The sequence below is a fragment of the Toxotes jaculatrix genome, chromosome 12 (assembly GCF_017976425.1).
Source record: "Toxotes jaculatrix isolate fToxJac2 chromosome 12, fToxJac2.pri, whole genome shotgun sequence".
Classification (NCBI taxonomy): Eukaryota; Metazoa; Chordata; class Actinopteri; family Toxotidae; genus Toxotes; species Toxotes jaculatrix.
The window spans coordinates 12,455,358-12,467,818 of NC_054405.1; the positions used below are offsets into that span (position 1 = coordinate 12,455,358).

At 40.0% G+C, this 12,461-nt stretch overlaps 2 protein-coding genes across 3 annotated transcripts; both read left to right on the forward strand.

Annotated features, from left to right (window-relative positions):
* Nucleotides 1–823: 823 nt before the first annotated feature.
* spag7 (sperm associated antigen 7) lies at nt 824–4,363 on the forward strand. Its single transcript, XM_041052507.1, has 7 exons — nt 824–967; nt 2,231–2,298; nt 2,437–2,525; nt 2,637–2,721; nt 2,838–2,927; nt 3,576–3,729; nt 3,847–4,363. The coding sequence occupies exons 1-7, from the start codon at nt 883–885 to the stop codon at nt 3,960–3,962; spliced, it is 687 nt and encodes a 228-aa protein (XP_040908441.1). The 5' UTR covers nt 824–882; the 3' UTR covers nt 3,963–4,363.
* Nucleotides 4,364–5,375: 1,012 nt separating this feature from the next.
* Nucleotides 5,376–11,843, forward strand: chrdl2 (chordin-like 2). 2 transcript variants are annotated; one of them, XM_041052226.1, is made up of 11 exons: nt 5,376–5,500; nt 5,987–6,099; nt 6,271–6,364; nt 6,472–6,617; nt 8,194–8,287; nt 8,611–8,672; nt 9,301–9,469; nt 9,592–9,780; nt 9,892–10,065; nt 10,552–10,644; nt 10,752–11,843. In XM_041052226.1, the coding sequence occupies exons 1-11, from the start codon at nt 5,434–5,436 to the stop codon at nt 10,883–10,885; spliced, it is 1,335 nt and encodes a 444-aa protein (XP_040908160.1). In that variant the 5' UTR covers nt 5,376–5,433; the 3' UTR covers nt 10,886–11,843. The 2 variants fall into 2 exon arrangements, with proteins under 2 accessions (XP_040908160.1, XP_040908161.1); XM_041052227.1 differs by lacking the exons at nt 6,271–6,364; nt 6,472–6,617.
* The last annotated feature ends 618 nt before the right edge of the window (nt 11,844–12,461 follow it).

Below are 12,461 nucleotides of genomic sequence, written 5' to 3' on the forward strand. Positions count from 1 at the left end.
AAGGACTCCAAACGTTACAATTACAGGTGAAGTAGTGACCAATCTGTTTGTTTTAGACACAGTAAGCAGTACAATTCTGTCCTACTGTCCTCTGTTCGTCCACTGCTCTGCCCACATCTGAATATGGCAGTAGTTCATGTGTTATTGCTGATGCTGTGAAACTACAATCAAACTGCACAAAACACACGGCTCCAGTGACGCAGGGGAGGATTGTTAACAAAACAATAACTGCACAAGGCATGGATACACAGACATGTACTTGTATAGCATGCCCCCTAGTGCTTATGTAAAGATGTTTGTTTGCTCGTTTGTTCCCTCTAACACATGCATACGTGTACAGATAAACCACCTAAAATCTGTGATCCAATCAGTCTAAAGAATGTTTTTTCAACCCCATCTTTTTTTCCATCACTTAGCAACTTTAAGAACACTTTGAGACTGGAGATGAGGAAAAACTATTGCAAGCACTTGTATTTGAAGCAAAATTTGATGGATGGCAGAGAAATTGAGAAATTAAATTGTTTTCTTGCCTGTGGATGGCCTACAGAATGCTGATTTAAGGTTACTCTGGATAAATTTTCATTCAAAATTTGGTAAATTTGATTAAAGGATGTTGGGCACAAAACTAAGGACAGGCATGGGCCTTCTCCTGTCCTGTATGATTTTATTGTGTAACTTATTTCATTAAACAAAACAGAAACGCTAACATCATAGATACATAACAGCATAGTAACACGACTTTCTAGTACACAGGGTGGCGACAGATGCTTTACTCGCCGGTTTTTCAATTCGACGAAGAAAACTGTGCTCATGTGCGCATGCGCAGCCCGTGCAGCTGTGGCCAACAACAACAGTCTGAACCGTCTGCGCTATCATTCCAAGATGGCGGACCTCCTAGGTTCAATCTTAAACTCGATGGAAAAGCCTCCAACTGTCGGCGACCAGGAGAGCCGACGAAAGGCTCGAGGTACATAACGTATTGCCTTAATAACAAGTCATTTAGCGTTAGTTTGAAACCGTTGAGGTGGCCATAGTGCGGGACATAGAAGTGTGTAAAAAAAATGGAGAGGACAGGCAAAGAGAGCACTTCTAGTTCTGCCATTGGCTCGTTGAGCTCTCAAGTAAACTCTTGCTGGTCTCCGGGTTTAGCACCGCCTCAACGGAGCATGCTATCCCGCATGTCCTAGATCTAGAAGGCATAGTCTGGATCACAGGCAGATGCTGTTACTGTAATACAAACCTGCCAGAATCACCCTGTAAAGAACCAGAGCCGGTTTATCTGCTGCTGCCTCCTTCTGAGTGTTAGTGGAGAAGTTACTTCATTCTCGGTTCTATGAATATTATATTATGATCATTATTTCCATTCTTGATAGGTTTTACCTACTGTTTCTCTCTGCCAGTGAATTCACTGCTTAGACATCTCAGAAACCATTACATCTGCTGTTAGATCAGGATGTGGGTCTTTAGTGAGTTTACAGTAAATATGAGTGAAATCAACAAATAAAATGTGCACATAATTCCTAGCTGTGTTCATCTGTAGTTACAAACACCACAGACAGATGGTAAACCCCTTTTGTATTCATATGGTACTGAACGTTACTGTGGAGACCTTCAGAGTCAGCAGCTACTTTTCCATTAAGCTCAACGATTATATATAATAAAAAAAAAAAAACTGCTGTAACCCATAGCTGCCATATGGCACCACTAAAACAGGAACTGGGAATGCTTGACACCATTTCCTGCCTGTAGATAATGAAAACTACACTTTTCAGTTGGAAATTTGAAATCTTTTGCAGACAGGCTCGAAGCTGTGACACTGTAGCAACTCTGAGTGGAGTATTGCTACATAAACAATTTTATCCACTCCTCAGTTGTTGTGAAGACAAAGTCATGAGACGGCTGCGATTAAAAAGTGACCAAATCTGTTTCATTAACTCTTATGAGTATTGCCCACCAATAAAACATCAGAGGCTGTTTCTTCCTAGACACATGCAACAAATAATAGGATTTGAGTCACTCTGTGCTCCAGCCCTCAGTGATCTGGGAATGTGGTTTTGGGATTACAGAAAGTCTGTGTCTTGATTAGCCACTTTGTGACTTCAGCCTTTAAAAATACAAGTAGGCCGGTTGTGGCTGTAAGACTGCATGATCTGTGTTTACAATGGAAACTTTTAATGCTGTCCGACATAAACAAACCCCTTTGAAAAACTTAAACTTCTGTTATTTTAAGAGCAAGCAGCAAGACTCAAGAAGATGGAGGAAGAGGAGAAAAGAAAGAAAGCAGAGTTCAGGAAAAAGGTAAGAGCTTAAGTGTCACATCTGATACACAGTGGATTTAGTTCTGGCATGGAGCTTCTCTGTCTTCCCTTCACCACTGTTTGTGTTCATCACATTACGAAATTACACAGACTTTAACTTCCAACATCTCTTGTTTAGATGGAGAAAGAGGTGTCGGATTTCATCCAAGACAGTTCGCAGCAGAAACGAAAATACAACCCTATGGGGAAGATCGAGAGGAGTATATTGTAAGTAGTCAGGGCTTTATTTAATTAAATAAGCCCCTTTAGGCAAAAAAAATTACATGTTTTTGTCACACGTTTACAACAATTCACATTTCACTTCTTCCTTTCTCATAGGCACGATGTCGCAGAAGTGGCTGGTCTGACTTCTTTTTCCTTCGGGGAGGACGAGGAGAGCCGTTATGTAATGCTTTTCAAGAAGGTATGAATACTTTTCAGTCCATTGTTTGATATATTAAAATGCCAGCTTGTTAGGCTTTACATATGAGAAAATCTGTGTGGAGTAATGTGGCTGTTTTCCACCTTGTGCTGTGGCAGGAGTTTGCGCCATCAGATGAGGAGCTGGAAGCCTATCGCAAAGGAGAGGAGTGGGATCCCCAGCTGGCCGAGCAACGGAAAAGACTAAAGGTAAGACTGGATGCTCTTTCTTTGTGTGTACACATGTATTTAGGTGTATCTAGGTGATAGTGTTGTGTTGCAGTGAAATCCGTGATTGGCATGTCACCTTGGACCTCTGGCTCTATTTTGTTGTTTGAGGCTGAATGCAGACAAACATCACGAGATATTTATTATGCACCATATACACATATTAGCTACATAAAAAAATCAAATAAGAATATATTTTAATGTCTTAGAATGAAAAGGAAAGCATTTCTCTGTCGAGTTTTGTAGAGACACTTAACTGTCATGCAGGGAGGCAAAGATATCATAAAAGAGACACCAGTTTCATTATAGATTGTCACCTCAATGGAGAATAAAGAAATGCAATCACACATGCTGTGTGTTTGGCAAGCTGCTCTGACTTAGATTGTCTTTACTGGAAACTTGTTTGGACGTCAATGCCACTTCTTCTTTTTTGTCTATGGATTTTATATTCATAACACACAGTTACTGCTGCAAGTCCTGTTTACAGATGTTAATTAATTTGCCTAAATAGGGTATTTCTAAACGTGTTTTTCTATGTAAGAGTATCTGACAATGTAAGAAAATTCTGAGGAATTTTATCCTTGAGTTTCTGTCACAGTCTCTGACTTTACCTTTTCCTTGTCGCTGCAGGAACAGGCTGCATTGGAAATAGAAGCATCCAGTCAGACAAAGAAGTCAGAAGTTCCCAACTCCAACTACAGAGATAAATACAGTCACCTGATTGGCACCTCAGCTGCTAAAGATGCTGCGCATACACTGGAGGCCAACAGGGCTTATGGCTGTGGTGAGTAAATGTTGTTGAACCGATCGGTCATGTCTCTCGTAGAAACACCGTATTGCTTTGCCTCACACCGTTCTCCACCCACCTCTTTATGTACTCATTATGTTGTTTCTCTTCCAGTGCCGGTGGCCAACAAGAGGGACACTCGCTCCATAGAGGAAGCCATGAATGAAATCCGAGCGAAGAAACGGCAGAAGCGAGAGGACGACACAGGGGCACACAGCAGCAGTTCTTGAGTCTCCACTGCTTTGTCCACTGTTGTGTGTGTGTGTGTGTGTGTGTGTGTGTGTGCGTGTGGGCGCATTAGTGTGTCTGTTTGAACACTCTTAATTCATTCTGTAATGCAATATCCTTTACTTCAGACATTTAAAGTTTAACTTATATGACAGGCAATGAATCTAGTATATATGCCACTCTTTGTGCTGCAATCATGAAATCCTGTGAGGTGGAAGATTCTCAGGTGTGTCTGATCTGATCTAGGAGGTGGGTTACTACAGTATAAATGTTTATTTAACATCAGCCCGTGACGTGCTGTCAGTTATCAAGCTTCTCACACACGTGATTGGACTCTATACAGTATAAGAAACTTTTTTGGGATTTAAATAAAAAAGTGTCTTGATGTTCGGCCACGTAAAAACAAAAAAACAAAAAAAAAAAACACCTGATATCTTCTTCAATACATCATTTTTCTAAGTGACATTTTTATCTAAAATATTTACAATTTTGGGCTTTAGCTGGGCCAGATGAAGTTTTGAAAACAGCGTTTCAGGCAAAGCATGGCTGAAAAGTCCAACTGACAGTGTTCCAGTGTTCCTGTGCAGTTTTTAAAAGGGAAACAGCAGTGCTGTCTGTTGACCAGCTCGTGGTTTGTTTTCTTTTTTTTTTTCCCCAGCCTCTTTCAAAACTTTGTAAAGTTGGAATTATGCCATTTCCTTCATCACGAGAGGAACCCCATTTTAGAAAATACTGTTTTGTGGATTTTAGGAATCTGTGATTAAGTTTGAGATTTTCTTCGTTTCTTTACGTCTGCACTGACTGTGAATTAAACCGTTTACTCCTAGTTGAATGCTTTATTGTTAAGCCATGCAATGGCTTGCAATAGGCGTTGTAGTAGGGAGTGGGAGTGCCAGGCTCCTTGTTGGGAAATGGGTCACTAAGTTTTATTCCATGTCTTTTGTTTGTCATGTCTTCAAGTAAGAGTTTCTTGGCATCTTGGTGTCTGTTTTAACATGGTTGCACTGTTTTACCCCCCCCCCCCCCCCCCCCCCCCCCCCCACCCCCACATGTGTGTTAATAAACTGAGAACAGTATTAGACCTTTGTTTCACTAATAGTAATAGGAGAAAGCATAATATCAGCTATCTCTACTATGTAATGTATATCAACTATACACAGTCGTGTATTAATAAATCGGACAGCCAGGCTTCTCTTCTGAGGGGACCAACAAAAGGTTGTGGAGGTTAATACGCATTTGTGGGTTTTTATTTGGTCACACTCATCTATTTTAAGCCCATGCCTTCACTTTCCTGTCATCCCTCTGGTTTTGAAACGATATGAAACGTCTGTCCTGAGGGAGGCGCCATAGATCAACCAAGAAAAATGTTGCTTTTTTTTTTTTTTATCCTTGTTTCACACTGTCCTGCAGTTTCTGTCCTGCAGAAACATATTTTATTGCGCGTTGAAGAGTCAGTCACGCACATGTAAAAAAATGAAGTCCATGCTTTTGCTCTTTTTCATCATTTGGTTTGCAGATGCAGAGCTAAAACCCCGGAAAGGTAAGACCAGACCCTGCTGATGCTTATTCTGTCCTGATCAAACGTGTGTGTGAGTGAGTGAGGGCTTGAAATAAGGAAAAGCGTGAAAAATGTGACCCAAGTAAGGAAAGCTTTGTCGGACTTAGCCAAAAACTGAGCACACATTTTTCTGATCAACATCCTCTGTTGCTCCAAACGTAACTTCTGTGTGTGTTTGTGGTAAAAGTTCTTCACCTCATTCTGTCACAGAAGCCACTAAAAGTTAAATCATGACTCCTATTTGTCTGAATAGTTCTGGGCTGAAGCGGGATCATTTGTAGTTTCCCGTGTTTTCCTCTAGTTTGCGTTACTTTAAGCTGATTGTCGCTTTGACACCATGTCTTTAACAAATGTTTATATAAGTTGGCATGTAAATGCCTTTGGGTTCTTTTTTTTTTGTGCCGTCCAGTTTTAAATGCGCCATATGGGTTTTTTAAACAGATCATCTGTCTCACTTTTGACACCCAGGGTCCGGGGTGCTGTGTACTTTCAAAGACAAGACATACAGCCCAGGAGACAGCTGGCATCCCTATCTGGAGCCCTTCGGATTTATGTTCTGCATGCGCTGTGTCTGCACAGAGGTAACTCATAACTAATATTTTACAAACTGCATCACTTCAGAGCAAAGATCTAAAAGGGATATCACACTAAAAAATGTTCAACTGTCTCTGCTCTGAGTTGCTGACACAGTGGTTGGGATTTTTTTTAAAGGCAGCCGGTGCCTGTAAACCCTTAAACCTGCTCTCTCTTAGACAGGCCATGTGAAATGTAACACAATCAAGTGTCCTGCTCTGCCATGTGAAAACCCAGTGGCTGAGCCTCAGCAGTGTTGTCCGAGATGCACAGGTAAGACTGCCTTTCACTAAACACCTCACCGGCTCTGAGCATTTGAAACGATGGATTGTCGTTGTGACTTCAAAGCCTGCTGTCCTGTGTGATGATCCGTCCTTCAGATGAGCCCAGGATCCCTGCAGGGCTGAGAGCTTCGGTGAAATCCTGCAGGTATAATGGAAGTGTTTATCAGCCAGGGGAGACCTTCACTAAGCACGAACTCTTCCCGTCCAAGCAAAGCAATCAGTGTGTTATGTGCACATGCTCTGTAAGTTACAGATTATTTACTGCATTTGGGTTTTTGTTTTTTTTTTTGTTTTTTTTTTTTTGGCCAGGTTGTGTTTTTATTAATCCGGTGAAAGAATATCAGAAGTCAAATGCAAATAGTGTGTGAGACATTTAAGGGCTATAATTTCAGCCCGACATGTAGTGAAACTCTGTGAATTGTGTTCTCCAAGCAAATTTATCAGGTACACTAAAATGAAATATAACAACTTCCCACTGTCTTCCCACTGAATATTCATGAATTCCTCACAATCCTCTTCAGACTGGGAATTGTTCCTTTCCTCTTAAACAGCTTGCTCAAGCACAGTCACCACAGTTTAAAATGAATGGAAAAAAAGAATGAAAAAAAATAGCTTTTAATGAAAAACTTTAAAGAACAGTATCTTTACAACAATTAGGAAACTTGTGTTTATGCCCATCAAACAAGGCCACCTGTGCTTTTGAAGATTTTCTTTAGATTTTTCTAAAATAAATTTTGTGTGTATTTCAGTTGCTGCATGATGTTGCTGCATATGCACGAAGATTATCTCTGCCCGCTAACTTAGTGCTGCTGATGTGCAGTCACGGTGCAGAAATGTGTGTCGTTGAATTCCATTTAATTCAAATACTGTGGCTGATGAAAGCATCTTGCTTTGGTTTGTGTGTTGGCTTAGCTTGTTTGTGACTGGCACAAGAGAATGGATGAAAGTTTTGATTCAGATAACAAAAGGCAGATTTCAGAGATGAAAGCGGAAGTGAAGCCAAAATTGAAATCGCCCTGGAGCTGTCATGATGTGAGCAGTTAATTTTATGAGTTGTTAAGTGGTGTTCGTTAACAGATGTTTCCAAGTCTCCAAGGAGACGACACAGAGCAATAAACTTGACAACAGTACACATCATGTTTATCTTAATACACTCCTCTCATTTATCTCTTAGTCGGTTGCATTCTTACTATTAGAGCACTGCAGGTTCAGTTCAGGCCTTGATTTCAATGCAACAAGGTTACTTAAAGTTAAGTTTCCCTTATATCACATGAAAAAAAAACAAACTGGGATTAAAATTATGATTTACTGCAGCTTTTAAAATGGATTCTTGAGTTTTTCAAGACACACCTAGAGATGCCCTGCGGCGGCTCAGGTAGGAGAGCAGGATGTCAATTATTCATAGGAGTGCTTGTTTGAGTGTCCGTGAGTCCTTAATTGTTTCCGATGGGCAGGCCGGCACCTTGCATTGCAGCTCTGCCACCACTGCTGTATGAGTGAGTCTGTGTGTGGAGGAGGAAAATGTAATTTGCCCTGGACAAAAGCCAAACAAGTCCACGGTCTCATTATGTTTTTGCTGATATTTTTCAAGAACATTAGATCTCAAAAGACGCTACGATTGTGTTGTTTTGACTGTGATAATGTCTCTATTATTCCAAGTCATGTGCTGTAAATATTAGTCTAGATAAATACGTAAACAGGTCTAGAGATGCCTGCAGACGCTTTGGAGTGCTTAAGCCTTCACCTTCTGGAGCACATTCTTGGAAATTAAAAATAAATAAATAAAATAAGAATTTTTCCCTCCCTTTCTTTTCTCAGAATGGAAACATCTTCTGCGCTCTGAAAACATGCCAACCAATCACCTGTTCCTCGCCACTTTCAGTTCCAGATACCTGCTGTTTGGTGTGTAAAGGTAGTCAAACTCCACTTACTCTGCTTCCAACCTGGAATGGTATTTTTTAGGAATTTAAACTGTTGATCAGGACTGATTAATGAGAATGGGGTTTTTTTTCTCCCACTGATATATGTGTGTTAGTCAATGCAAATAGATTCAATATTCCACAAAAAAATTATCACAATATGATCATATCATTATGAGACAGTTCCACTAAAGATTGGTATACAATAATATTAAATTATAGCCCAGCCCTAATGTAAATGAGCTCAGGCTGCCATGTTTTTCTGTGTTAATTACAATTTCCTTACACTTGTTTTGGGTTTTTTTTTTCCCCTTAGATCATGGCACCAGTGGGTCGTCATCAACTGAGGATGGAAACCAGCAACTGAACAGAGGCGTTGTATGTCCTTACTGGAAGTCAACATATCTTAGACACTGCTTTCACATGAAACTTGCCTATCATTTAACATATTTAAATGTAGTAGAAAGTAGCAAAGTGGTTTTGTTGAGTAACTGCACTTTAATTACAGGCCTAGGGTTCGAGTCTCACGGACAAGCGTCTGCTCTGATGAAGTGTCCTTGAATGTGACACAGGTCACTGCAAGCTTCAGGGGAGCTGCTCTGTAGCTGACCCTGACCACTGACCTCCCCGTGCAAGGGGTCAAGCAAGTCTATTATTTTCCCTTGAGAATTTGATAGGGTAATTTGCTCAGCTTGGCATCACATTATTCAGATTAGTACTGAAACATCCATTTTGCCTTGCTCGTTAAAGGCAAAGACTTTCCCTCAAGATCCGTGGACCGTTTGGCCTCATAATCAGACTGAGCTGCAATGTCGTTTTATTTGAATAGCTGAAAAAATCTGAGATGTGGGCAGTTACTCAGCGATCTGGAGCCAAGCTATGAACCTTTTTGATTTAGTACTAAATAAGATGTTCCCTCAGCTATTACGCAAGGAAGAAGGAAGTAAAGCCAATAGCTGAATAGATGAACGATAACTGCATTTTATTATATCTTTGTTTTCAAAAGAGGCATTCAGTCGACCAGTGTTCTGGAGAGCTGAGCAAGGCGCGGTCCGACCGTGCCACTCCACCCAGGGTCAGGACTTCTCCCAGAGGCCTGAGCCTGAGTAAACTTAACCTTAAAGGGGCTTCAGAGACCACTGTGAAGATTTTGTTGCAGAGGAAACACCAAAGAGGTGAGACTTTGTCAAAACAGAGAGATCCTTTTTAGGTATTTGATTTTATGGGCATCTTCCTCACGACTTTAGGATCGTTTCCATATGTAGCACAACGCTCAGATGTTTTCCATTTCTCTCAGCGTGTTTGTACAATGGCAAGACGTATTCTCATGGAGACATGTGGCACCCAGTTTTGGGGAAGGTCCTGGAATGCATCCTGTGCACTTGTAGTGATGGCATCCAGGACTGCAAACGCATCACGTGTCCCAGCCAGTACCCCTGCCAACATCCCATGAAATCAGCGGGAAAGTGCTGCAAAACTTGTCCAGGTAGTCAAACACGGCTTATCAAATAAGGAACCTTTTATAGTGATACGGTGTTGATGTCAGTTACATATATATATCGTCCATACAACTTCCCTCTGTTTTTTCTCTCTATAGAGAGTAAAGCTGAAAGTAACCAGACCCAGTGTTATCTTGGATATAAAAATAGCCTCTTGGTGTATAAAGTAGATTCATCTTTGAGGGTTGACTCACCCGACACAGTTAGGATCATTGCTGTCGAAAGACAAAGTACTGCTGAAGTCGAGGTGCAAGCATGGAAGACTGCAGAAGGTACTGTAACTACTGGTGGGAACTATATTAAAGGAATAGTTCGACATTTTGGGAAAATCACGCTTGCTTTCTTGAGGAGTTTGATGAGAAGTTTGATGCGGCTCTCATATCTGTCCATTCAGTAAGAAGCTAGAGCCAGCAGCTGGTTAGCTTAGCTTAGCATAAAGAGTGGAAACACAACAAAACAGCTTACCAACAAATTGTATTTGTGAGCATAAAACAAATGGGATATAATGTGTTCATCAGTGAGGTTCCAGTAGGTGGTGAGTTTGGACAATTTGACAGAGCCAGACCCTGTTTCCCTGTGTTCCTTATGTTTGTGCTAAGCTAAGCTAACCTCCTTAGTTTTATATTTAATATACAGACATGAGAGTGGTATCAGTTTTAACATCAAGCTTCAGGAAAACAAATAAACAACTAAAAGACAAATATACAGTATTGCTGCACCAGTGTTTGATTCTCATCTGAACTTTTCTTTTCATACAGGTGTTTTACAACTAATGGAAATTGGTGACGTTCAAAGAAAAGATATTATTGATCATCCAGAAAATTACACAATGCTTACAACACTCGATGAAGGTTTGTTGAAAATGATTTCATTATGCATTTATGTTTATGAATTCTTGGGAGCTTTGTTCATTTGTTATTATTTTTTGTGGTCATATTTATTTTAATTCATTTTTCAGAGACATGGAAAAAATTTAAAGATGAGGGAGAAAATCTGAGTAAAGCTCCTCAGACCACAATTTGTGAAGATGGCATTCGGGAGGTGGTGACTTTCCTAAATCCCACGCAGATTGAAGGCCTGTGTTCACCCTAATAGTCACTCTTTATGTTGCTACTCCCCATAGGTACATGGTTGATATACATACTTCAGTCATGCATGTTGCACTTGGAAATTCTCATTTATAATATTGTTGCTTATCAGTTAATTCATACATCATTGTCCATCACGTTTTAATCATCACATATTTTTATTTTTGTTAATTATTGGGTCAACACAGGCTATAGCAGTGGGGTTGACAGCTGTTTTGATCATAAACTGGAAGATGGTTCTGCCTCCACCTGTCATTATTCAGACATTGTTAGATTGGGTGGATTTAGCTGGAAGCTCTAAACAAAATGCAATAAAAGGTAAATGTGAATGCGGAGGATAAAGCTTAGAGCTGGAGACAGCCTCAGGATCCAGCTCTGAGTCTGTGGGTTGAGACTTTGTAGACTCACTGATGTTTGAGGACATTTTTGGATCAGTATTTCTCAAACAAACAAACACTATATTAATATAATTTGTATTTTAGAATGTGCTGGGCAAGGGGCCACGTTCTTTTAAGAAGAATGTAAAGGGTTTTTTAAGGATGTTATATGATCAACGTATTTATTGTAAATACAAATTGAGGTTTTGTCACCTTATTTAAAGCGTATTGGTTCTTGTATGATTTCTGTATATACATTTGACTGCTTGAATGGTGTTTTCTTTTTTGCTTTGCATGAAGTAGCGAGAGGCATTGCATTGGGGTAAAAACTCAGCTTTGTCAAAACTGTGTGTTGGTTAGTGAGAAAACAGCCTTCACATTTCTTTCTTTCTGATGTCAAATATAGACCTACTGTAGCTATTTTTATACAGCCACAGGATTTGGTTTGTTATCATAGCCTAATGACATTTTACAACTCCACATACCAGAAATATTTGTATTTTAAAGTGTTCATTGTTAATGTAGCTGAATGCACTCTGTACCTCTGCTCACAATTTTAACCCATAAAGTTTTTGCAGCGTTTTACACCGGTCAGCATTTTTTTATTTTTTTGTCTGATTTGTTTCCAGCTGTAACTTTCATGTTTTAATGTTACACGGCCCACATGTATTGGACTGATTTGCACAGAGTCATGCACAGTAAGACAAGGGGGAGTATGTACTTGAGACAGGCTTAAGATGTGGCTCAGAGCTCATAGTTGTTTTTGAAGGCGTTGTTTGAAAATGATTTGCTGATTCATCTATGGTCCGAATGCCGGCCACAGCAGAGCCATCCTGACAACGCCGTCGCCTCAAGGCTTCCATTTAATAGAGCTCCGGAAGGCCGGATAAACTGTGTTCCTGCTGGAGATGAAATATTATCAGAGACCTGGAAATCAAAAGCAGAAGTTGAAACTCACCCTTGCAGTAACAGCTTCCTGCAAAATCCATATGTAAAGTGTTGGCTGAATCAATTATTTATGTCCAACTAAAATCATACTGTATATACATGCGTATGTGATTCACTGATAGCTAAACATAAATATTTTTTAAAAATACTGAATATTTTTGAATTACCCTTCAAGTCAGTGGGAACCCCAATGTTGAAAAGCTGCTATTATCAATATTTATGTATTAACAACAATTTAGAAAAACAATACAACAA

What these genes read in the sequence shown, in the direction of transcription:
- spag7 (XM_041052507.1), top strand. Translation starts at nt 883, where the DNA reads ATGGCGGACCTCCTAGGTTCAATCTTAAACTCGATGGAAAAGCCTCCA. An exon ending in AAGCAGAGTTCAGGAAAAAG is followed by an intron (nt 2,299 to 2,436) that starts GTAAGAGCTTAA and finishes TCTCTTGTTTAG; the next exon opens with ATGGAGAAAGAGGTGTCGGA. An exon ending in AGCAACGGAAAAGACTAAAG is followed by an intron (nt 2,928 to 3,575) that starts GTAAGACTGGAT and finishes TTGTCGCTGCAG; the next exon opens with GAACAGGCTGCATTGGAAAT.
- chrdl2 (XM_041052226.1), top strand. Translation starts at nt 5,434, where the DNA reads ATGAAGTCCATGCTTTTGCTCTTTTTCATCATTTGGTTTGCAGATGCA. An exon ending in TGCGCTGTGTCTGCACAGAG is followed by an intron (nt 6,100 to 6,270) that starts GTAACTCATAAC and finishes GCTCTCTCTTAG; the next exon opens with ACAGGCCATGTGAAATGTAA. An exon ending in GCAGAGGAAACACCAAAGAG is followed by an intron (nt 9,470 to 9,591) that starts GTGAGACTTTGT and finishes CATTTCTCTCAG; the next exon opens with CGTGTTTGTACAATGGCAAG.